This window comes from Nothoprocta perdicaria, unplaced genomic scaffold (genome assembly GCF_003342845.1).
Source record: "Nothoprocta perdicaria isolate Ctin4 unplaced genomic scaffold, notPer1 scaffold_160, whole genome shotgun sequence".
Lineage (NCBI taxonomy): Eukaryota > Metazoa > Chordata > Aves > Tinamiformes > Tinamidae > Nothoprocta > Nothoprocta perdicaria.
Genome location: NW_020454761.1, coordinates 156,342 through 182,208, shown reverse-complemented (window position 1 = coordinate 182,208; position 25,867 = coordinate 156,342). Strand labels below are relative to the sequence as shown.

General features: G+C 40.6%; 1 protein-coding gene across 1 annotated transcript in view; it reads left to right on the top strand.

Moving 5' to 3' along the window:
- VEZT (vezatin, adherens junctions transmembrane protein) overlaps window positions 1–25,867 on the top strand; it is a 47,427-nt gene that overhangs the window by 5,635 nt on the left and 15,925 nt on the right. Inside the window, exons 2-6 of the mRNA XM_026035531.1 lie at window positions 1,999–2,133; window positions 9,326–9,415; window positions 12,038–12,213; window positions 15,706–15,981; window positions 20,705–20,842. Of these exons, the coding sequence (XP_025891316.1) occupies window positions 1,999–2,133; window positions 9,326–9,415; window positions 12,038–12,213; window positions 15,706–15,981; window positions 20,705–20,842 (815 nt within the window). The remainder of the gene's footprint in view (window positions 1–1,998; window positions 2,134–9,325; window positions 9,416–12,037; window positions 12,214–15,705; window positions 15,982–20,704; window positions 20,843–25,867) is intronic.

The window sequence follows — 25,867 nt, the reverse complement described above, 5'->3', positions numbered from 1 at the left end:
CGGTGTGCTGACACCCCCCAGCCATTCTGCAAAGACAAGATTATGCACATCCTTTGGAATTCCAGGCTAGGTTTTTTGCTGAAGTTAATATGGTAATTTAACATTGCCTTAACTACAAGAAATACTGTATTCTAGTCCATTATGTTTTCTTTTCCATCTTAATAAAGTAATCCAGAGTGGACTGCTCTTCTTATAGAGAAAAAAGAAATTCCAGAACAGCTTACTGTTTTATGGAATATGTGTGCACTTGAAAAAGTGCCTAAATGTAGAGGAAGAGTATTGGAGGGGAAAAAAAAAAARRARGGAAAAAAAAAGAATTGAGGTGCCACAGTGGAAAAATTCCCACAAGGAAATGAGTCACTTACCTGTCTGAGTGCCTTGCACAGTCATTTTCATTGCAGATGAGGGGGATGGTCTGTACCTGCACAGCAGAGCTGTGGGTTGATCTGAATGTGTGAGTTTCAGGTAGTGAGTGGATGCTGACTCTGTTGTGAGCAAGTGAACAGCATGCAAACCTGTGCATTTGTTTGCTTTAAATAGGAAAGAGTGATTGAAATAGCACTTTGGAGGTTGGGTTAAAAGAAAAAAAATACACCCTATCACTGATGATTTCATTTGTTCAGCTGGAATCAGTGATTTCTTCCAAGCTGTATTAGGTGGCAGGAAGTCATTTCAGACTGACTGTGTTCTTGCACACTCGGGCCGYGTGGCTGTGCCTCGTCTGCTGCAGGCAGAGCCGCAGCAGCAGCAGCTACTGCCCGTTAGCGGGACGGTTGCAGCTCCGTGGAGCAGCAGCAGTTGCTGAGGGTGTCTGTGGACCTCCGCAGGGGAGGTCTGGCTTTGTAGCTGTGCAGCGTTGCTGGGAAACTTTCCTTTTCCTTATGATTGATGGCACGTTGTATTTCTCAAAGCGCGGTTCTGTTTTCCTTCCTGCGCAGTTCATTGGTGTTTGTGTGCTCTCCTGTGCGTTGTGTAAAAAAGCTTTTTCAGAGGTCAGAATGAATCCCTAGCTACCTACACTGTTTGAGACTTACGGCTGAGAGAGTTTCTTAAAAGCAAAATGTCCACAGGCCCCTGAGCATTAACTAGAGATCCCCAAAATATCCTTTCCACTGAATTTATCTAGGTGTGGTCACATGTGTGAATGCAAACAAATAAACCACAGTTAAATAAATCTTTGATACKTGCTACACATGAAACAAGAAAATGTGAATGTTTAAGTAGGTAAATATCTAAAAACATAAAGAAAATAATAAACAAACAACTAAATAAACAAGAAAATGTAAATTTTTAAGTAGATAAATATCTAAAAACAAAAGCACGCTCCCCTGTGATTCTGTGYTTTCTCTTATAACTTTTAATGAAGGACTTTTCATAAAGTAGGAGGTTTGCTTACAACTTGTAGTAATTTTTAAATACTTGCAGTGCTGTGTTGCGAGAAGAGTCAACACTGACGTCGGTGCCTCGGAGCAACCATTCCCTAATTCGTGTTTGTTCGTTGCTGTAAAACACTCTGYGGGTGCCTAGTCGGGTCGCGCTGAGGCTTGGCCCGTTCGAGTTTGAGAGGTGCTTCGGYTTTAAAGTTTGTTTCGGCAGACAAAGCACAAACTGCTGAGGTGTTTGTACTCTGGGTTGTACTTGCTTGCAGTAGTGGCACAAACTTGTAGTAGTTGCACAAACTACTCAGGTGTTGTACGCTAGGTGACTGCACACTTATTTCCCATCATGTTGTCTTCTTAATTGACTCTATTGCACCAYGCTTCATTATGGTCAGGAGAAAACTGAAGAGATATATTTAAAGCAAAAGTTTGGGGGTTTTGCTGTTATTATGTTGTTTTCCTGCTATTTACTTGTCATTGTGTGTTTTCTTGGATCCTTCACCAGTGAAAGTGTAGTTTGACTGTGATTCTGCATGCTGTAGTCATAATGGCTCCTTCCAGGAAATGTCCTTCGCCTTTGTCCTTTTTTTTTACATTTTCTTTTTTAACTCTCTTTCAGAATTCCCCACTCTACCAGTACCTGCAGGATTTGGGACACACGGATTTCGAAGTATGCTCAGCCGTGTCGCAGAAGGCAGAGCCATGTGCAGCAGGAGGAGGCCAGCAGGAATGGACCACTCGTGCTGCCCAGCAAGTGAGCGCTCTCCTGCTGCYGGACATTTACTTTCCCAAAGGAGAGCTGCATCATTCCACACACAGGAAAAATCAGAGAGGATAAGGATTAAAGTGTTACTACACAAAAAAGTTAACAGTAGCGATTGCCATATCTTACCTGTTAATGAATCTGCAAACATAGTCTGCCAGCACAGGCTGAAATATTTCTCTGTGCTTATCTAAGCTAGGACAGCAAGTGACTTTTATATTGAATTTTTAAATAGTTRTAAGTTGTATTATTTACTGGATATTGCTGTGTTATCTTAGCATGGCATTCTATGAAAAAGACCTGTAATTTTCTGGAAGAAAATATTTATAGTTCCCAGCCCTTCTCAGGCATTTGGTTGTTAAATACCACTTACATTGTGACTAAACATTGAGGAATGAGGATTTCTGGGAAGTATAAATAAATAACCAATCTGAATGAGATAGCAGAGCTGTGCTTAGGTTATGGAAATGTAACAGTAGAGCTGATGAGCATCATCAGCYGAGTAGCTCAGACTGTTTCTTTTTAAATGTAGGCTTGTGGATTTTTCTTTTATTATTGTAGTATTAAAATTATCCTTGAGAATTAAGAGCCTGAAGAAAGTCTTAAAAAAAATMCTCCAACCTTAGTGTGCCTATTGAAGACATACTTTGAACTACACATTTTTTGKTTTCCCTGTTAAAAAAAAAGGGTAATCTACCTCTGTTAAGAGTGTGTAGGCCATGTGAATCACATGAGGAGCCGCAGTGTGGATCAGGAAATTCCTCTTTTGCCCTAGCTATTGCAGGAATCTCTTTGCTGATCCCAAAAGTGGCAAGTGTCATGAAAATTCAGTAGTCAGTCTGTCTTCTTAGCACCTAGATGGAGCATGCAAACAGCAGTTATTTTCTGCCTACGTCTTTCTCTTCCGCAGTGGAGAGTTCAGTTTTCAGTGGACATGCTCCAGCTATGTGCTAAGCCAGGAGGAATAAAGAGGCCTTCATGCAGACTTCTCTGTCCAGGCCACTGCGGGCTGTAGGGGAGCAGAGAACCTCACAGGTAAGAACCTAAAACAAACGGTCCTGGACTGACTTGTTGCTTCCCAAAATCAACCTTTCTCCCCTCTCTCTGCCACTTGATTCTTGCTTTTAACCTTCTTCTAGGGACCATTTTATCCTTACATGCATTTCCTCTTTATACCTCTTCTGCCACCTTCAAATTAGAGTTTCACCATCCCTTTTCTCTTATACAACTGCTGCTTCCGTACTTCTCTTCCAATACCTTCTGGATTAGTTGGCAGCAAACTGCGTAGGGCGTCCTGTTTGTTCCCCACRTTAGGTGAGATGGTAAGAAAGGCCCTGAGTTCTCCAGCAGGGAGAGCCTCTGCATGCGTGTGTGGTGGGAGGACCACAAGGCAACGGCGTGAGCTGCCCCATGTCTGCTTCTGTAAGGACCTTTTCTCAAGTAATGCCAGCTGGATGTTCACCCACTGCTTGGTCCTCAAGACATTTCAAGGAGTTACCCTTGCAATAGACAGAGGCTTTCCTGGCTAGTATTCACAATAGTTTTGTTTTGACAAAAAGAAATCAGTTTTATGTGTGTCTTGCTTCTCGTTTGTTTTTGATAATATGATTTTTCTTTCTCAAAGACATCTTGTGCTTGAAGACAGTAGTCTGTTCTGGTCATCAAGGCAGTTTGTTCTACTCCGTGTAGGATGTTTTCTTGGGCAGAATTTGGAAGTGCATGAATTGATAGGAAGAATATCAGTCTTAGACTTTTTTTTCTCTGATCTGGGAGAAGAATGTGTGATTCTTGAAACTTTTTTTTGTAGTATGGTATACATAGAAGGACCAGTGTCCATGGTCTCTGAAGCTGAAGTATGAATCTTATTCATCCAGCAATACTCTGAGAAGTGCTGGTGTGTCGCAATTTCATACAGTGCTCTCCATTTAGTCCCTCTCTGTTTAGACTACATGAGGTTCATCACACATTCATTTCCATTGGAAAAGACGGGCTAGTAAAATATGAAATGCTTTGCAGTGACCTTTGGCTCTTTTGGATTATTTTTGCATGGATAGGTCAGTCGTAATTTGCTTGTAAGCATCAGATGGGGCAGGTACCTTGGGTGCTTTGCTTCCCGACGCTGATCCTAAGGTGCAGAACCCTAGAATGCTACGGAATTGTTCCATACCTGCCTTGCCTTCGTGCCCCGCTTGCCCATCAAAGATGACTCTGTAGATAAGATACAGACAAGGTGCATATCAATTGAGCAGGCCTGTGATTATCCCTACGGGAACATCACTCGTGGAATAAAGAGAACCTGTGGTGCTGCTGTTTAAAGAATAACTGTATAGTAGTAAGCATTCCTGCATTTTGTAATGGTATGCCCTGCTACTCAGGCCTGCCCTTGTGGTATTGTAATTTTTCAAAAGCCTCAAGTGTTTTTTCCCTCCCTTCCCCTTGAGCATTTTCCTTGTAATTTTATTAAGTTGGGAGCAAGTCCTCTGGCTTTGTGTCTGCTGTAGTAGTAATTCATCATGATTTTCTTTGTAACTTGAAGGTAGAGGGTGTGTGAAAATGAGTAGTCCATTTCTTACAAGTAGTCAGATGACATTCATGTCTCATCTCAGTCTAGACAAGAATACATAGGAAGAAAAGGAAACCTATGTGTAATTTGGAGCTGAAAAATGTCGTAGATTCTTCCAGGTTGGTTCTAGTATCGATCTGGGAACACTGAAACTTTTCGTGTGTGTTCTGATGTCGGAAAGTCTGATTTTGTCCTTTAATTTCTGCTTCTGTGTTCCAGTTTGGTAGAGTGCCTCAAAAGGAAAGGGAATGAGGGAGGGGCAGCTGGCTGTGCATTTGTAATAGAAGATTGGATTAGGGAGAATATGAGGCTCTGTTGCAACTTCTGCRACATACAGTCAAGATATTTAATTTCACAATAAGTCATTTCCTCATTTTCAGTTGAGACCATTATCACTTCCCATTTTGCACCCTGTGCTGGCCTGATCTACTGAAATTATAAGATGTCTGGGAAACAGATGGTTTGACTCACATGTCCAATCTAATACGATGTTGATTGAGGTTTGGTGTAACTCAAATAGCATAATCACAAGAAGTGGAACAATGTTCCATTCTGAGTGATGCCCAGCATACAAAGAGTAAAGTATCTCAAGTGTTTAAAGCATCTGCACATTTAATGGTAAATTCAATTAAGACCAGCAGCAGATCTAATGAAAGTTTTGGCTTTCTTAGGATAAATTGTCCATTTATCACTCCATGCTTTCTGCTAGATCCCAAGTACTCTGGCATCTGAAATAATGTATGATACTCTTTTCTTCAAGGGGTAATTAAATCTGTAGTGAGAGCATCCCATTCGGTGACCTGTTTTTTTTTTTTTTTCTTTTTTTTTCTTGCTTTCCTACTGTGTGTCTGTCCTTTTGGATGCAGGAGTCTTTCTGACTGGAAAAAGCTCCAAAAGAGATAAGTAAGATTCTTTTATTTCTCCCTAGGCTGTCAGCTGGTAGTAGAAAAGGCCTATTAGGAAATCTGTAATATTCCCATGTCTCTCAAAAAGAGCTGAGATTGTTTTCTCCTGCTGTATTCCATCAAGGAGGAATCCTGGTGAGATATGATCTGGTGAGATGCAGCAAGCATTTGGCAAGGCAAGGATCTTGTTTGGACCTCAAGGACCGGGCAAACCGTGACTGGTGCAGGTGTTGCTGCAGGGTCCTGCCTAGCAGTGGGTAGGATTCGCCTTTAATTAGAGATGCAGACAGAAAGTGAGCAGGGTCGTTTTTGTCCTCAAAGCATGGCCTTGATGGACATCGGGATGAAAACTGTAAAAGTGCTTCAAGATTGTGTTTTGACAACTGCTGAAATGCCACTCTTCCTTCTGAGGCAGTAAGAGATACCATTTAGTGTGGCAGTGATAGGTACAGTGTTCATGACTGTACCAATCTGTGGCGAATGTTACACTTAACTTTRGATCTTGTGATCTCCTGATGTTCAGAAGCACTGCAAGAGTTCCTATACCTGTTTTCTGCAATTAAAACCTAATTGAATAATTCTGCTTGATCGTTAAGCTATTTATTTCATCCCATTTTTATTTTTCACTTTATCACTCATTTGGTAGACTGCTGTGTGTGAATGAAAGTTCTGTTTGGTTATAGCGTTGCATCTTATCTCATCTTAGATGTGTCAATATTTAATCACTACATYGGGGCTGGTGCTGCAAGCAGCTCCTGCAGGTTGTTGGGGCCATGCCTTGGTAGTTGTGCAGGTGACTTGGTGTGGAGAGGCAGAGGCACCATTTCTTTGCATTGCTTTGCCTTCATCTAGGGCTCCCACTGACCTAATCCTGGGAGCTACATAATATGTACTTAATATGTAGTATTATCTTGTTTGTGAAGTGTGCAGAGTAGAGAGATGCTTTATGCATGATGATATTTTAGATACCTGCTAGTTTGCCATTTCAGGTTCSTCCTCTACAAAAGAGAAATGTTCATAAGAACTTTATTTTAGGTTCAAGTGCATATTCCTAAAATGTGCAGTTCCTGTGCTATAAGAACTTTTTCTGTTTGTTTTTTTTTTTAATATTTAAAGCTGTATGCCTTTATTATCCAATGTACAGAGATCTTATTTGCCCGACTTGTGTTGTAAAGCTRCAAAATGAATACGCCAGAAGCATCAGCAACATGACCCGACTTGTGTGGTGATGAAAGTTGTTTTACTTGTCAGTAACACTCCCGATGGGAACACAAGCTGTGAGACACTCTCCCAAAGAGCTGAATAATTCAGTATGTTACTGTACACTCCTGGGTCACAGCCCAAGACAGTAGGTTGTCTTGCTTTGTGTTTGCAAGCACTGGCATGCCTGGTGAGTATTTATGCAAGCTCAGATTTTTATTTTTAAACCAAAACATGAGCTATAAACCAAAAGATTGCTTGCTAGCACATTGGCCCATATTTTATTTCCAGTGGTTCCATGGGCTGGTTTAATTGGCTGGTGGYGGTTTAAAAATATTTGTGGCTTAGACTTAAATGCTTGTTAGAGAAACCTAAGAACTTGAGATGTCTGAGCTGTTGAAAACGTTAGTCTCTATTTCTGTAATCCACCTCCAAAACACGAGGAAAGTACTTCTGAGTGGAGTGTCTGTTTGTCACTCAAGGGTAGGGCAAGGACATTTATTCACTTCAGACCAGTTTTTCTGCAAATTATTAATTATTTGCATTTTGGTTTATTTTTCACCACTTCACAGGAGACTTTACCTTGAAAGATGATCTAGTGGGCAGTTTGAGATGCATTTTCCTCTTCCTTTTCAGGTTTAGGCAAGTGCCTCTGAGCAAGAACAAACTCTTTTCTCAAGTAATGGCAGAGAATTTTGTTCTTACCTTCTCCTATCCTTACTAATAGTAATGATAGAAATTAGCCCTGGAACAGGCCTTGTAATTTAGCAATGCCTTATCCAGAACTGCTCTTGAAAGAATATTCTTCAACACGTTTGAAATCCTGCCAGGGGTTTATTCCGCAGTGTCAGAAGTGTTGATTGTTGGGACAGCTTCTCTCAATAGGCCGTGATGATATCTGTGTACCCAAGAGAACTGTCATTAGGAAACCTGTAGTATTGGTTTGTTTCTCCACTGACCTAAAAAATGCTTTGGGAATGGGTGTGTAATTCTAACTGTACGCTGAAGGATGAGGCACGTGCAAAGGAAAACTCAAGCTACRTTACCTAAGTGTATTATTTTAGAAATTGTTCTGTGAAGCAAAAAACTTTTAGGCTGATGGCTTCTGATGGTATTCAAAGCCATTCTGGCTTGGCCTGCTGCTTCAAACGCCTGTTGTGCGTTCAAAGGGACATCCAACGGGGACTCTTGGTTGTTTTACCTCCGAGCCCTGCCCTGGCACTAGGCGCAGAGCCCCGTAATTCTGATGCTCAGTCTCGTTCTGCTGTTTCCAGGCTCATAGTTGGAGCCCTGATGGAGAACTCTGTATTGCTCTTCCCACCCCGCTGCCCTGGAAGTGTTTCTGTAGTTCCAGTTGGAAAAGCTCTGTACCTGGCATGGCAGAGTTCCCGACCTGGGTGTTGCTTCCTCTGGGGAAGACTGTCTCCACAGCCATGCGTGTTGACTTGCAGTTTAATACTTCCCTTGCTTAAAAAATAATTAAAAGAAGTGAAAAAGGAAGATGTTTATTKACTGCAAACACCCTTACAGGTTAGATTTTTGTGATTGATTATTTTTTTGAAACACTATGCCAGAAAACCTAAGCGCTCAACCGTTCCATTGTTTGATATGCATTTCAATCAATTGTATCACCTATGAGAGGTTTGAAGATTAAGAGTTAGGGCCTCAGAATTTATCAAACTTATATAAGTAAATATTTTGAAAAATACTTCCTGTCAACTCAGTCTGATAAAAATAGATAATCAAAAAATAGAAAATCAAAAAAAATCATTTTTTGTCACTAATTGACTGCAGAACCATCATGCATCCATTCAATTATCATCTTCCACGCTTTGTATTCTAGAAAGATGCTTGAGTAAAATGTGTGATGACGGAGAGAGAGTCCCTCTGAATTAGTAGTTTTCAAAGTTACATGGACAGCTCGGATGCAAGTCTGGATTYAGATTGAAACAGGATGGAGAGGTTGAACAGGATGGAGATGTGACAGGTTGTTTTGGTGGCAATCTCTGTCCTTGTCATCGCTCTTCCCTGCCTCTGTTGACTCATCTTCTGGAGTCCTACCTCAGGCTGTGGAGTTTTATAGATGAGGAACCTGATAAGGTGGTTCCTCATCTGGACTTTTACTTCTCTGGTCTCTGTCAGCCATTTAACGTCACTGCTTTTTTTATCCTCAAGGAAAGAAAGAATATTTCATGTTTGCGCAGCAGTTGCCAACCTGAGATGAGACTAATCCTCTCTGTATTTATTTTTAACTGTGCAGAAGTGTGATTACACTTYGACTAGGTGGGGTTAATGAAAGCTTTATTTCACATTGTCATGTACAGGCAAGCTGACCGGAAGCAGATGTTGCCTTAGCATACTCTGAAGTTAGGCCAGATAGAGTAAGTGAAACTTCCTTACAGGTACTTGTGTCTTTGAGCTAACAAGAGAGGCAAATGGATAAAAAAAGGAGTTGTTTGATTTTTATTTATATTTTGCTTTGTTTTTTAATCAGAGTAATTTTTGTTCCCTTCAGCAAGGCATCCTGTCGAAGCTAGCTGAGGTCTTTAGAAGTTGGTTTCCTTTTCCCCAGTATAAGAAAAATGATGACATTCTTCACCGACTGGTAAGTGTTTGCTTTTTTAAAAAAAATTCTGTTCCTAATCCAGAAGTCTTCTTTTCCTTCGTACCTTGTCCCCAGAGCACGTCCTTGGCCCCTATTTGCTGGTTTGGGTTCTAAGAAGATTGCTTACTTTTAAGATAACGTAATTGACTTTTTTTTCAGAGCCACTGTAGTTTTTGGAAAATTGTGTCAAGCAAATTAGTCACAGAAAATCAGGGGAAAATATCGGTAGTCAGATTAAARTAGTTCAAAATGTGGATGAGATTGTGAAAAGTTAAAGGAGTTGTTGAAAGCTGAAGAGTTAAGGTGCACTGTAACTGTACCATGGAGTGGAAGGCTGTGCAGAGACCCTGAGCCGCGAAGTCCATGTGTCGCAGTGCTTCCAGTGCCTCRCAGACACAGCTCAAGACAGAAGGATCTAGGGCTTCAGCTGAGTATTTCTTCGCCACCTCTTTCAACTTGTTAGCTCAGGCAAGGTGCCATGCTTGTGCAGCTGTCCTACCCCATAGCCCAGCCCAGCTCATGTGTTTTGGCACAGCTCTGCACAGTGCTTTTGTATTTGGGAAAACACTGATGAAAACCCAACTAAGACATCCCCATTATAATGCTTCCAAACAGTTAATGCAGATAATGTCTTTCTGGTTTGACTACCAGGAGAGGGAAGAGCAGTTCTCTGTGTTCCCTATGCACTCTTCCCCTGCAGTTCGGAATGGCATTCTGAACTCCCCCCACTTTGCCAGGAGTTTTCTTCTAGGGCACAAGTCTGTCTATGTAGGGGTAGACCCAAAGGGTGAAGGTGTAAATATCAGATAGTTAATAACAGTTTTATGTTGCCTTTATGTCTGTTCTTTATGGCCCTTTCTAGCAGATTCAGATTCTGTCSTAGGCTACTCTTGAGTTCTTCTGAACTTGCACCCAGCTGCTTCTGGTTCCTAATCCTGTTTGCAATAGTTACAATGCAAAAGCATCTAGGTACACCTTTGTCTTAGGTTATGTCAGGTCATACATAGATGGTCCATGGATGGATGGTCTATCTGGTCTGTCTGGTCTCATAGACCAGATAGTCTATAGACTATATATGGTCTATAGATGACCATGATTAGGTCCATGATTAGGATGCTTTTTCGCTGAAGAATTTGCAGTGGGCCTCTGGTTTTGTGGCTCTGTGAAACTTAATAAATGGCAGACATTAATGTGGAGAAGCCAGAGTCCCTATTTGCTTTTATTGGAAACAGCATCTGGCTAGCCCAGATATACACAACCTGCTTTGGCCCTACTTTTTATATCATTTTCATTTAGATATGTCATATTAGTCAGAGTGTCCCAGAATCTAAAGAGCTGAGAGTTTGGCCTTTTTCTCCTGTGATATAGGAATGATGTATTCCAGTGTAGTTTCAGAATATAAAATGTCAAGTCACATGGGATATTAGCGGTTTCCATTTCTCCGAGAGATCTGCCAAGTCTAATTGCTAATCCTTCACCCTTATCTCTAGAAGACAAAATTTCCTCTGAATCTCTTCAGTGTTCTGAAATATCTACGGAACAGATTCAGTATACTGAATAGTTCTTTTTTCTTAATCCCTCTTCCCCTTTAAGTAAAGCCATTATCTTACTTTCTGCCACAACCAAAGGGTATGGAAAACATGTTTCTCCTGCTACACGCTACCGTAGGGTACTGAAGTGGCACAGGATGTGCTGCAGGAGRGGTGAGTTTCTCTTGAATGCAGTTGTGAAACAAAACTTTTTCTGTAAATGCGGAATGCAAATTATCCACGATAGCATCAATGTATGGAATTAGATTTTCAACTAGCTAGTTTACTCTTTTGTAAGTAATTTTGGAGAGGATTTTCTACTGTGAAATTTCAAACTTCTGTCAGGGGGAGCTCTATTATAGAAACATTTGCCTTTCCCTTCCATAATCCCACTAGACACAAAGATGCACATGTTCGGTGTTTGTTGGGTTGTATTATGGTATTTTTAAACTGAAGTGTTTTGTAATTGTAATTTGCTGCAATATGCAAATTAAAGTTTCAGAGGGCTTCTCTAATGTGTGTATTTGTGTTCAGAAGCTGTGTATTTGTCTTGAAGAGCTGTAGCTACAGGGCAAAATAGCTAATGCTTATGACAACATCAGATCCTTGAGTAACTCCCTGAACTTTGCCTTGAGTTTGGAAGTGTGAGGTCTCCAGGGTCCCATGCTATTTTATGTTTGAAATCAAGTTCCCTTGGGAAAGGTCATAGACTTGTGCAGTAGAGAACTTCACTGCCTTGTGGGGAACTTGAGTCCAGCTCATTGACCCCACTGTTTTTAAATAGGCTACAGCTGACTTTTGTAATACCTCTTTTTACCCCCCATTTTTTTTAGTTTGCTACTGYAAATATTAGAAAGAAAACATTATTTTAGTTTTATTATAGATCTTTTAATAGATACAGTAGAAAGAAATGAGGTGGCTAGTTCTGWTGTAGCTGAAATATTGCTGGGATCTCTTGGAAGACACAGTTCTGTGTGAAGTACTGAAAAAATGAAGAAACTGCGTGGTTTCTTTAGTTTAACAACTTAATCTTAAGAATGTGCATATTCTCCATTAATGCCTGTTTTTCTCTTTTTTGTCCGTTTTTGTTAAGGATGTTGGATTTCGGTGTGACACAGTCCGTACCATCCTGCAGCAGGAAGTTCTGCTGCAGGAGGATGTGGAGCTGATTGAGCTGCTTGACCCCAGCATCCTGTCTGCAGGGCAGTGCAGGCAACAGGAAAATGGACGGCTTCCAACCCTGCGCTCCCTAGCAACTCCTAATATTTGGTACTGTGTTTAACATGCGTGTGACTATTCACTGAGAAGCAAGAAAACTGATTGTGTTCTTGGTGTGAAATGCCACAAGAAAGTAACTGGTTTTGTCTATAACCCCTGAGTCTTTGTTTCACTCTGGTCTTTTAATCCCAAATTTTGGATAAGTGTGTTTTTTCCCTGGATATTGTGCTGAGGAGTAGATTTTAGCCAAAGGTGAGCATGAATGGATACTTGCAAACCCTTATGAAGGAAAAAGTGACATGGCTGATTTAATTTCAGAAGCTCTGCAGTGGGGATTTGGAAGTGGATATTCCATTGCAGAGTTGAAAAGTATCTGACTGAAGTTGTACTAAATTATTTAACATTGTTTAATAATTTGCTAAGGGATCTTCTCTTAGTTCTCTGAGTACAGGGCAGTCTCCGTTTAACCCCCGCCTGGGTAGTGATCATCTGCCACATGCCAGTTTAATCTATTTGTGTAATCTATTTGTGTACACAGACTGTAGAGACAAGTGTGATTGGAGTACCTACATCCTGCACATACACACACACACCACACACACACTATGAGAGCATATGAGTGTAGTATATRTAGTACCATAAAAGGGATTTACAGTCTGTGCTTTAGTCACAAGTTCATAGGTCTATTAACAGTTAATCACACCTATATCTGAATGTCTCAGTATTGGAGCACTAGAATAGAGGGTTTGGTTCAAGAAAGACTAGCAATGGGAAATGTAAATATTGATACAGAAGAATTTAACAGATGCAATGGGAAAAAGCGAAGCAATTTTGCTTTCCTTGCTCTGGAATACAGGAGGAGGTCCAACAATACCAAAATAAAGGCAGTTATTTAGGGAAGCACCCATTTTAGATTTGGTTCTGAGTAATGAGGATAAACCTGTYTTGTTGTTTGCCTATATAGTTAACTAAGAAACTGCCATCTTTCTCAAATAACTCTTTTTAAAATTGTTGGATTATATGACTAAGAGACTGCTGCAATAATCAAATGGACTTCGCTAAGGGGGCTCTGATAACTTAGAACCCTTAACAACAAAGAAGGGAGGCAGAAATACCAGGTATCAGTCTTGCTCTCTCTGTGTCCTCTTAATTTCACTGAGCGCTTTTGGTCTCTGCACTGGAATTTGGATGAAAGTGATGACATAGAAATATGAGGAATAGAGCTCGTAATACTRTGTGAGGAAGAATAGTAAATCAGTGCCAGCTTTGCTGTGGTCTTTATAAGATACATTAATTGTGTTTGAGCAATTAATTTTCACAGCTGTAGAATGCCAGAACAGACTAAACATTGCAATAAGATACTTTAAAGTTATTAGAGGCTAGTGAAATTCACCCTTAAATGCTCAGGGATTTCACTGCAGCAGTGTCTAAACAGCTATTTCCTGTGCTGGAGAAGTGAGAAGGGTGGTGGGTGGTCTTGGCAGAGGGATGTGCTCAGGAACAGACAGGAATCAAGAGGGAGGTGGTTTGTCCTGGTCCTCACACTATTAATTGTTTCATTAACTGCTTGAGTTGCAAAGGACACTTAGAAAATTTGTGGGTATCACTCAGTTTAGAGATGTCACCAAGTTTTCCTGTGTTTGAGCAGGTTCAGAAGGATGCCAAATTGGAGTTACTTTGAAATCGATAGGGAAGTCAATAAAGACAAGTGTATAGTGCTGTGCTGCAGAAGGAAGAATTAAATTAACAAGCACAAAGTGGGGAGTAATTGAGTAGAGAGTACTGCTTCGGGAAAGGATCTACCCTTTATARTAGAGTGTAAATTAAATGAGACGGGAAATCATTCTAAAAATGGGAAATCTCATGCTGGAATCCTTGTTCCATGCAAACACAGGATTACACTTCTCTGCTTCACTGTCAGGCTAGAACATCTGGTTTTGGATGCCACATGCTGARAGGCTTAGGTAGTTTGCGCAGAGGCCAAGCAGAGCAATAAGAATAAGGGATTTGGAAAACAGAATCTTTGGGGAATGTTTGAGGGAGCTGGGATTGTCTAGCCAAAAGGCTGAGGAAGGGAAGGAACATCTTCCTATGGGCAGGAGGTAATTAGAGAAGAGGGTGGTGATCAGTCATTATCCATTCAGTGGCCAAAAGGGAAGGATATGAGGGGAAAAAATTGGCTTCATTTGCCAGTGATTCACATTGGACTTGGGGGAAATCTGCACCGTAAAAGTAGTTAAGCATAGCTAACTGGCATAGCTAACTAGGTGGCTTAGGGAATCCTCACTTTCTGCGTCTCTACAGTTTGTCATTGACAGTCTAGATTAACTGAAATCTGTCTCAAAGCTGAAATTGGACCTATTGGTTTGTTAAATCCTTCATTTTTCATGTTTTTTTTTTTTTCAAATATACCAAAGAATTTATGGAAAAATATGAATGCCATATAAATGAAAGGTTCTTTCTTGCCTAGAGAAGATTTCGCTTGTAGCATAGTCTTAAGACTATGTTTGTCCTTTCTAAAGTCTATTCCATCTTTGGAATGTTTTAACCTTGGACTTTTACGGAAACCAATGAGAACCAATGAAGAGTTAATTCTTGTAATTATTAATTAATTAATGAAATATGCCCACAAAAGTATCCAGAATTTTAAAGTCTAGCAGTCATTTCTTGATTTGGAAATGTGGAAGTGTTCTTTGTAGATATTTTCAAGAGCAAGTATATAGGATACACAGCTTTAAAGGGTAAAAAAATAAGTCTTTTTATTAAAAATATTTTAAATAACTKTTTCAAATCTTGAAGCCTCTTTCCCTACAGAAGAACAAGACTGTAAAAATTGTAGTTTTACAAAATTACTCTTAGAATACTAGGAATAAAGCACAGTTTATTTTACAGCAATCATCCATTGTTATTTTACCTTTCTAAAGGAAAATAAAAGTTTTATGAAGTTTTAAAAATGCCCCTGAGAAACAGTTGATAGGAGACTCTTATTTGTTCAGGATTTTTAAAAGCCAGCAAGTTATTTGGAATGATTAATGAAGACGTCTCTCTTAAAATGTGTATAAAAGCTAGTGATATGTTGGTGTCAAAGTTAAATGAGTCAGAATCTGGAAAAAAATAAATCTGTCATTACTTGAGGATTTCATTGCCCAAAAGAAACATGCCCTTTGCTACTGTCCTCTTGAACCTGGAAATACGGATATTCCAGTTTCCACCCAYCCTTGCTCAAAATGCTGAGTAGGGACTTTTTTTTTTAAAGTCGTATGTATAAACCCACCTGTCAAAATGGTGCATCATTCCTCCACTTGTGTCATTAAAAACAAACAAAGAAATACGACTGTGATGTAATATGTACTAACCAACAATGTCAGGCGTTATGTGTCTGAATCTGCCCCTTAGGTGTTGGCTTTGGTATTTACGGCTCCCTTCAGAACCTGCCYGAAAGCCCCATATGAAAATCTCAAACGTTGTCCTCAGGTGCTGGGTGTTTTCCCKCCTTGTTTGAGCTCGGGAACGTGTGGGCGATGCTGCTTTCTGTCTCGGCAGGGACGTCTCGCTGCTGCTCGCCTTCCTAAGCGCGCTGCTTGCGCTCCCGTCGTGGTGCGAGGAGGCCTCGGGGCTGCTGTGGGGACTGCTCCTGCTCGCCTACGCCTCCCTGCGCCTGTGGGGCACGTGGAGGACAGCCAAGCTGCAGATGGCCCTGCGAAAGCACTGCCTTCAGCTGGAGGAAACGGTGGCAAATAGCCGAGCTTTTACCAATCTCGTGAGAAAGGCTCTGCGACTCATCCAAGAGACTGAAGTCATTTCCAGAGGATTTACCCTGTGAGTCTATATTGCACTTTAAGGCACAGATCCATTCAAGGCAGATGTCTTCTAACGTGGTCCCGTTACGCACAGCAAGGGGAATTACTGAGAAACGCAGTACTTACAGCTTTTCACTTTTGTGGAATAGTATAATTACCACTGTTATATTGATCAATATAGAAGGTGTTAAAACTGTGCATCCTGGGGGAGAACTAAGTCTTCCAAAATTATCTGAAATGGGCAGCTAAGCCTTTTGGAAGTCTCCAGTGCTATTGGTGAAATAAATGAGAGAAATGGACTCTGAACCAAGTTAGTTAGAATTTTTCAGGAGCTTTATTTTTAGTAACTTCTCAAGTCAGTGTAAATAAACCTAAAAGTACTAATTTTGTATTTATATATAAAAATATTTTAGTAYTTTAGTACAAGATAAAAACTATTTTTTTAAGTAATAATAGTCTGAAGTAATGAGAACACAGTAAGCAGACCATGAAAGGTCATTTCCCCCCTTAGAGAAATTTTAAACACTTATTTTTCTTGCATACAACTGTTGAGATATTGAGAACCTTCAGTTATTTGCTGTTGAATTTGCCTCTCTGCACTTACAGGATATGAGAGTGTCCCTGGTTGCTGAGCCCCTGTGGCTAATGGCACACTCGCAGTGTTGCAGACCCCGGGACGTGCCCAGTGTGTGCACTGATGCTGCAGGCTAAGGGCTGCTTGTGAGCAGTTTCACTGCCAGGGTCCTTTGCCCTCGCAGCAAGTTATTGTGAGAAAGGTACCTGAGCCAGTTACACTTGAGGTTAAAGGAGTTGAGAAATGCCAGTAACTAAAATCCAGTTGGATTCTTTCTGAAAACGATAAATTTTTTCCTGTGTGCACCAAGAGATTTTTTTGTTCATGCCAGATCAACTCTCCTGCTCTCCAGCACATGTTGTTGCATGCAGGCTGGAAACTCTAGACTTCACATTTTGAATTAATTTTCTTCTTTTATTAGCTTGAGATACCTTCATTAGGCTTTTCTGAAGAAATATTTTATTCTCCCTTTGGAATGTGAAAGCATGTCTTAAGTCTGCCTAGCTATATTTTTTTTTCTTTTTTTTTGCTGAGGAAGCATATAGTTAAGCAATAGTCAGTCTTATCTTTGCGAACAGCTTCTTAAACGAAATTATTGTTAGGGCTTGTCTGAATTACAGATGAGAAAAATATTTGGATTTTTTCCTAGGCTTAAGCAAATGAACTTGTGGTCAGTGTCTAAATGGCTAGTTCCTTGTTCGTTTACGACATATCTTAGATAACAGATTAACAGAAAGCAGACTGTCTATAAGCTGATGCTTGATCTAGTAGCCGCTTTGTAGAAGACTCTGGCAAGCTGTTTAAGAGATCGTGGAGTATGGATGGGGGGRGAGAAGTCTAGCTGTGCCAGCCTCCACATTGGAATAATTGCCGGATATGAGGAAGGCTCTACAGGTTTTGATCTGGCTTAGTGTGGGCGAAGTTCTAAGTCCGGTGTGCCCTTTTCTGCATCCATGTATGTAAGGGATGTGGCTGTGCAGGACAATGAATTCTTTGCACGAGGTAACACTTTGTGTATCATCCGAAAAGGTAGTTGTGCAGTGTTGCCTGCCAGATTTTTGCTACGGTAAACCTCAGCAAAGTTTAGCCTGTCTCCAGTAATCACCTTGTCAAAGTCTTCGTGGTTATTCAGAGAGCGTCACGTGCCACTGGAGRTGGTGGTGCCTGAAAAGGTGGAGTATCATCTGGCACCATTTTAGGAAGGAATTTTGTGTGGGATTTCCACCAGCTAGCAGAGTACTCTGCCCGCTGACATGTACGCTGCTCTTTTAATATGCTGTTAGCTTTGCATGATCCGGCCTCTGCATAAACCAGGTGATGAATGGAAAGATACCTTGGCTGACGTTTAAATACACTGAGTCCAGGAATAGGTCGGTTGTACTCGCACTAAGCTCTTTCTGTCAGAACTCCAGGTGGGCCTACAGTGCTCTGCCTACATCCCACAGCAGTTTCTTCTCTGCCCTGCACAGTGCATTGCTGCATTCTCATAGCCTAACGTACACGTTCTTTAAGAGAACTGTGGCTTTGCTTTATTCTCCCCCCCTTGCCCCTGGTTAATTGATTCTAGGCTGTCTATAAATGTGMATGAACCTCGACAAGATTTTGGTCAATTCTCCTTTGTCTAACCCATTACAATGTCATTTTGCCTTCACCCRTTGTCATTTTGCCTTTTCATTTTCCCCTCCCATGCCCCAAAAAACACAACAGCCACTCAGAAAGGACAGTAAGAACTGCTCGTGGCCTCTTTTACCTCAGTTGCTGTCCAAAGCAACCAACTGCTCCAGTTGCAGAGCAGCCTTGGGAATGGTCGGACACTGCCGTCGTACAGGCTGTGCCAGGCCAAGGCGCCTCAGCTCCCTTCAGGAACAGGGAACGTGGCTTCCCAGCACTGCCTCCCACCGGGAGTGGAGAATGTGGCTTCCTGGCACTGGCTCCCGCCGGGAACAGGGAATGCGTTTTCCTGGCGCAGGCGGAGCGCGTGGCTCCCGCAGCTCCGCGGCGCCCCGAGGGAGCCCCGAGTTTCCGCGGGCCGGTGACAGGGAGTTTCTTGCTGCTGCGCAATGAGAGCGGAGGGGATGACACCGTGAGGCAACGAGCAGAAAGCCRGGAAAGCGGAAAGCAGTGTTAGTAAAGTGGAAGGATTGCTTCTTCCCATTTTGTGTGTTATACGCAATGCTGGTAGCATTTTGTAAGGCCAGTTGCAGTGAATAGAAAATAAAAGAAGTATTAGGAGGGATGTGGCATGGCTGACACACAGAAACTTACACCATATTACATTAATTTAACGTTACTGGAATAAAGAAGTATTTTATTAATAGCACTGAAGCAAACCTTCCCAGAAGCGAAACGAATTATTTTGCTAAGTACTGACATTGCATATGAGTTGTGCAGTATTTGTGCGATAGAGGAGCTGGAAATGCCTGTGCTGYTGTAGCAGAACATGGATTGGTTTCTGGATTTCGTAGTAGAATAGTTGTGCTTTCCTTCTTCGGACCTGCTTCTCACATTCACCCAGAACCTGAGCCTACAAACTCCAAGACAGGAGAGTCCTGCATAAACTTTTGCAACTGCTACCTCCTACAGCTAGGAAATACCGGAGGTTGCCACATACATGCTGCATTCCCAAGTGAAACTTAGAGCATGACTAGCACTTTAATATTGTTAACTTTAGAGGCTTAAATTAACATCATTTGATTTTTTGTATGTATTTTAAAATATTCTATGTTTACGAAAYGTTATGTAAATTATTTCAATATCACTTTTATATTTTAATATGCTCTGATGATATTTTAATGTAGTATAGGGTATTTAGCATGTAGCTTGTGTATTTAGCATGTAGCTATTTGGCATAATCCTCCTTTGCACTAGGCTACCTAATATTCTGATCCAGGCCCAGCCTTGCTCCCTGCGTGGGCTGCACTGCTTCTCCTCCTCGGCAGTGCGAGGCCGTAAGCTCTGCACCCGCCCCGTCAGTGCACAACACGGGCAAGCTAAAGCTGTGCAGTGGGACCAACTCTCCAGCAGAGCCAGTGTGCTGCTGGCTTAGTCAGCTCTGGGCTCGGATGGAAGGCTTTTCTTTTTTTTTTTTCTTTTTTCTCTTTTCTCTTTTCTCTCTTTTCTCCTTTTTCTCTTTTTCCTTTTTTTTCTTTTTCCTTTTTCCTTTTTTTCTCTTTAATTTTTTCCTTTTTCTCTTTTCTCTTTTCTTCTTTTATTTCATTTTTTCCCCTTTTCATTTTTTTTTTCCTTTATCTTTTTCCTTTTTTCTCTTTTGTTTTTATTTCTCTTTTCTTTTTTCCTTTTTTTCTCTTTTGTTTTTATTTCTCTTTTCTTTTTTTCTTTTTTCCTTTTTTCTCTTTTCTTCTTTTCCTTTTTCCTTTTTATTTCATTTTTTCCCCTTTTCCTTTTTTTTTCTCTTTTCTTTCTTCGGAGCCTGAAGACACAAAGTCACATCCTTGTCTTAGGCCAGCAAGGGTGACAGCCAGAGCAGGCTCCTCCTCCCCAGGCTATCCGCACCACGTCCATTCGGGTAGAAGTGGTACCAGCAAGGAGAGCCTAACAAAGCTATTGTCAGACTCCTAGCYTTAGTTGGGAATCATTCTTTAAATGAAGAGAGACAACTGGATATTATTTTCTTGTATGTACTTTACTGCCAGTAAAATTCTGGAGGGAGAAAGTTGAGAGAAAATAATGTTTTGCACAAATAACAGTAAGTAGTTGCACTTGCTTTTCTTTTCTGCAAAAATGATTTATATAGCAAAAAGTTTAAGTTGCATATAGAGGTGAGTGTTAAGTAGATCTGGTTTCTGTAAACTTAAGAAGTTTACAGTGGGCCTGAGGTAGTTTAGTATCAGAGATAATGTTATGGCCCAACTGACTTCAGTGTATTTTTTGGAGAACTTGGGAGAACAAAAATGTCCACACAAGTTTTGCCATGGCTCAGATGAGTATAGAATTGGGTCCTCTGATGAAGAATCCAAGCCTCTTATCTAAATTTTTGATTAAAATTGGTTTTGTTGTGAAAGAATTATTTTGCTCATGTGCTTCCTGAACCATTTTGAAAAAAATAAATACTGTAATGGAATATGCAAGCTGATGTACTGTCTTTTAAAAATACTTTAGGACATCTGTACAGTTGTATCACATTTTACTTTTCAAGTTTGCTTGACAGGGTCAGTGCCGCTTGCCCATTTAATAAAGCTGGACAGCATCCCAGTCAGCAGCTCCTTGGTCTCCGCAAAGCTGTTTATCGATCCGTCAGAGCCAACTTCCGAGCTTCAAGACTGGCTACTCTCTACATGCTGAAAAAATATCCTTTCTGTAAAAAACCTCCACCTCAGCTATGCGATTAATGCTACCTCTCTGTAGCTTTGCCCATGTTTAGAGTTTGCATGGCTTGAAAAGTGTCGTGTCTAATTACATCTGTGCAAGGGATGAGGAAAAGTGACCAGGGAACAGCACGGTAACTCTGTGCTTTATACATCGTTTGGAGCATTTGTAAAATTACTCTCTTTTCTGTACTGTACAGTGTGATGTAAGATTCGCTGTACTGATAAAGGCCGGGGCCTTTGGCACGCGTGCTGATAACGTGGTTCAGAGTCCTTTAAGGTTTTGTTTTATAGTTCCTCTCAGGTGTCTTTTTCCCTTGCACCACTGCACTGTACATCTCCTCTGAACTGCATGACCTTTCACTTGTCCCCTCAGGTCCAAAGGTARGTTGATTTTCTGTTTCATACAAGCTGGATGGAACTTTTGCTTTATCAATTATCCAAAGAGCACATTTACAAGTGAATCAAACTAGAATACTTTGTTCAGATTAAGTTTTCTAAGGCATCATCTATGTTCCTTCAGTGAATTGCAGACTTTCTTTTATGGCATTTGCATTTCAAGATGCTTTTCTCTGTTTATTAGATGGCAYGTGCAATAACATCTTCACCCTGTATTACAGTAAAAAAGAAAAAATATTCCTGATTTGGAAAACAACATGAATGGAGACGGTAGCTGTTGGTAAAGCAGGCATTGAAAATCTGTTATGACAAAGGGACATGTTTTGTCTCTGTAAAACATAATGTTTGATTAATATATCTTGCCTGGTGATAGGTAGATATATTGAGAGATGGTGTGAGTGCATGCGCATGTGCATACATACATGTTCATGCACACACATGCAGCTAAGAGTGCCTGTGTTTTGCTTTAAAGAAAATGAGTGCTTGTTTGCAAATAACATATAGGAATAGGAACTCCCATTCTGTTCTCAAGATTTCACTTTTAGCTCTGGGAAACACAGTGTTTTTTCTGTGAAAAACACAATGTTTTTCTGTTTTTCTGTGAAAGAAAGCATTATTCTGAGTGTCTATCTCAAATAAATTTATAAGAACAACTGATGTCAAGCTTGGAGATACTCAAGAATTACTTAAAGAACATGGGAAGACAACTGAAAATGGGGCCAATTAACGAGGCCTTCCCAAATATTCCCCCACCATGAAGAAAGGAAGTCCAGCAGTGACCATGAAAAGGTGCATAGATTTTTGCTGTAGTTTGTAAGTCATATGTTCAAGCAATGCTGGTGTGTGTTAGATTGCCATTTAATTTTGTAGCAGCTGAGCTGGTGGAATGGGTCTTAAATTAAGGAGTTGAATACATTTTGTTTCCTTGGGGTAATTTGGCACTTATGTCTATCTTTGAATGAGTTTTAAGGTGGAAGTTCCAGGCATTTGTCACAGTAGTAAGAGGCAGCAGAAGTACATGGCAAAAAAACATTAGGAGCTGGCACGTGCGTAGGTTCTTGACAAACARCAAGAGCAGTATTATATTTATGCAGAACATAGTGAGAAAAGAATGGAGTGACAGCATGTGAATTGAGATACAGGCTGGGTCTACTCTGCAGGGCATGAAAACTGAAAACAAGGAATGTTAAAATTTGAGGAGGATAATTAAGGATTCCTCCTCCTCATTGGAATAATTAAGAGAAGCTTTGGGGTAGCTACTTTGAGGTTATCTTAATTTGTAGTTTTCCCTGAATATCACAAATGCCTGAAAATTCAACAAGCCCCATGTTTATCACATGGACATTGATGACAAGGAGCAAGTTTCAAATAGATTCAGCTGCCTGGTGCAATTCAGCATTACTGTTACGCTGGAGGGGCCAGAGATTCCTTCACGCCAGAATCCTTCACAGCTGCCACTTATGACAGCGTCAAACCCTTGTCCATCATCAGACTGTTACCACAAAGCTGGCCTACAGCAAGGAGAAGGAGCTAGAGAATAACAAAGTAAGCTAATAAATTAAAGGGAAAGAACTGCCATCACATGTCTGGAAATTAGATGCCAATTCTGACTTCTGCAATTCTTTTGAAAAAATCTGTTTTTACGAGAAGGCACAACATATTTTGGCGTTAAGTTCCCCTAGCTTCTCTGAGTAGTGAGCTAGTGAATTGCTCTTTGAGGTTCCAAGGTCTTTGAGGTCTTGAGGTTTTTTCAGATTGTTATGAGGCATTAATTCATTAGCAYGACTACTGATTTACATCAGCCACAGCAAAATAAAGGTCTTTTATCAAGGGAAAAAAATTAGACAAATATTCTAAATATGTCATTGAAGCAAAGACTGTCTTGGATAGTCACGATACAATTTCAATAAATATTTTTATTTTACTGAGTATTATTTTGTGTCTTTGTAACAAAGCAGATATAGCTGTAAATGGATGAGTAGAAATACTGAATTCATTTTACTTGAAACAGCTTTCAATAGGAATTTAATGTGTGAAATGCCAACTAGTCTGAAGGACAACAAATCTTCACATCTAATACACTAAAGATGAAAGCTTTAGTTGCAGTTTAATTGATGACCATTCATTCTTTTGAATCATTTTTCTCTTTAATGAATCAGGAATTAATAATTCCTTAAGAATGTAAGCGGCTAACTAGGACACGACATGTCAGTGAGTCATGTGGGATGAGAAGCAACATGTCGAAACGCTGCCAGTTGCTGGGGCGCAGCTCTTAGGGCATGAAAATCAAAGATTATGAAAGTGGAAGCACGATTCAGCTTCTCACGACTTCCTTTCCTTGCACAGTGTGGGACTCGTTGGCGTCGTTTCGCCCACGCTGCCTTTCGCCCACTGCGCCAGGCTTCTGATGCCCTCGTCTGCTTTTCTCTTCCCAAGGGTCTGACATTTGAAATAAGATATTTTATCAAATAATCAGGAAAGCTGTGAGCCATGGAGTGTGCATTTCGTGTAAACATTTATACGTAAATGGGAGATAAACGTTGCTGCTGCTGTTGGGTGTCCTCCGTTGGCAGYATTCAGGTGATGCTGTTCACGAAAGCAGTGCTTGTCACTGCACTCCAGCGGCGAGCCATTGGCTCCAGGGATCATTGTCCTGTGCAATGTTCATTTATCAAAATAAAGTCTTAGTCTCTGATACTGTGTTATCGAAATACAGTCCTAGCCCCAGCCTGCTAAGTGGTGCAGGGGTACAAAATGATGAAAATGTGAAATATGTCTGGATACTATAGAACATGCYCTGCAATCTGCCTTCATCTGCGTGTTTTTTTAATAATGGGCTTTTATAATTTGGGGATCYGATCTGTAATGCAGTGAAGGTAGTTGTTGCCTTAAGGCTACAGTAAACAGGTCTTAAGCTGAGACATGTCTGTTATTACATATAATAATTAAACTATTACAGAAAATTAAACTAATATATAAAATATCAGAATATCCCCTTTTCAAATTAATTTGCAGCAAGATCAGTTCACTCATTTATGGCTTAACATGGGATAATAATCTTTATTCTTTGAAAGTATATGGTTTCAAGTGCTTAACAAAATGGCTTCTGAACTGTTTCAGCCTGAATGTGCATTAAGTCAGAAGTTGTTCATAAAGAAGCAAAAATCTATAAAAAGTGGCATTTTTTATCCATAAAATAGGATTGATTTAATCGCCAACCCACCTCAATACAGTGAAATTGTTTCATTATTACAAAAACTTGTCGTCTCCTTGCGTCCCAAATCCAAAGTCTGACTCTTGCATGTGAGTAAAGATGCTTGGGAATTTTTCAGTGAATTTTTTTGTTGTTCTTGTTGACATCAGGTGAGATTTTGGCTCATCCTTTCCAGCCTGGTCGGGGGGAGAATTCTGTGAAGAGCAGCTCAGATTTCCTAGGGACATTGAGAGTCCCTCCTATTAGCTCACTACAGGAGAACGTGCTTTAGAAAAGCAGAGGACTAGTGCTGATTTGTATACATGAGTATACAAAKACTTAGTGCACTAATACTCTTGTTTTTTTACAGATAAATAATATTGGCTCTTGCTAGAGATTAGATATTCCCTGTACAGATACTTTATTCTGATTATATGGAGGTTATTATTAAGTAGTGTTGCCTTCTCTTATTCTCAACTGGTAACAAATGTGACTTAAGCAGGTGTATAAAGTGTTTGCACRAAGACATAGAAAACACACAAGAAAAATGTGCGTAACGTGAGTTCAGTTATAGCATTTYTTTGCTTTAATAGAAAACACTGGCTAAAAATATTTGTTCTGGAGAAAAGCATCAATAAGGGAATCTGTATGGGATATATTTAAACTTTCTAAAAGTTTATTTCTTGGAAGCTATTAGAGGCATATGGTCAGTTCTTTTTTCTCTCAGCAAAATTAAATACAAACAGTAGAATTAAAATAGAGGGGAGCAAGGCAGGAGGGGCAGGAGTCCACGAGGAATTCCCAGTGGATGTATTACTTTCACGTGGGGCTCATTTGGCCCATCTGAATGGTGCACGAGAGTTTCTAGGTTGAAAATCTTGAGCTACGGTCCGTTCTTTACACACCCCTAATATTTCTGTTTCCTGCATGTTTTGTGTTGCTGTTTTTGAGCCTTAGGAAGCCTCATGGGCTGTATACAGGTTGCGTTTCCAGAGGTGCACGCTGCTGGAAGCTGCTTGTTGCGGGCAAGGATTAACAAGGGGTATGATTAGTCTTTTAGAGAACTAAAYAGGCCTTAATGGTTTTGAGGCGACTTTTCCGTGGGAAGGAGGCAACCATCCCCATCCCGTGTGCTCCATCTGCTGGGCATCCCCCCGGGTTACCTGAGCGGAGCTGATGCAGCTGGGTGCCAGGTAGGAGCGACGGCCACGGCGCCTCCCGCTTTCCCTGAGGGACTTTTCTTGGCCACAAAATTTCTGTTTTACGCAAAATTCTTCTACCGAAGTGGGAAATTTATTTTGGRGCAAACCCCTATTAGCTTCTCAATGGTATGTGCATTTAGCAAGTGGAAAAGCTAGGAGTAAAACGGGGTGAAACTTGTAACTTCCCCAGAAAACGGATGAGACAAACTATT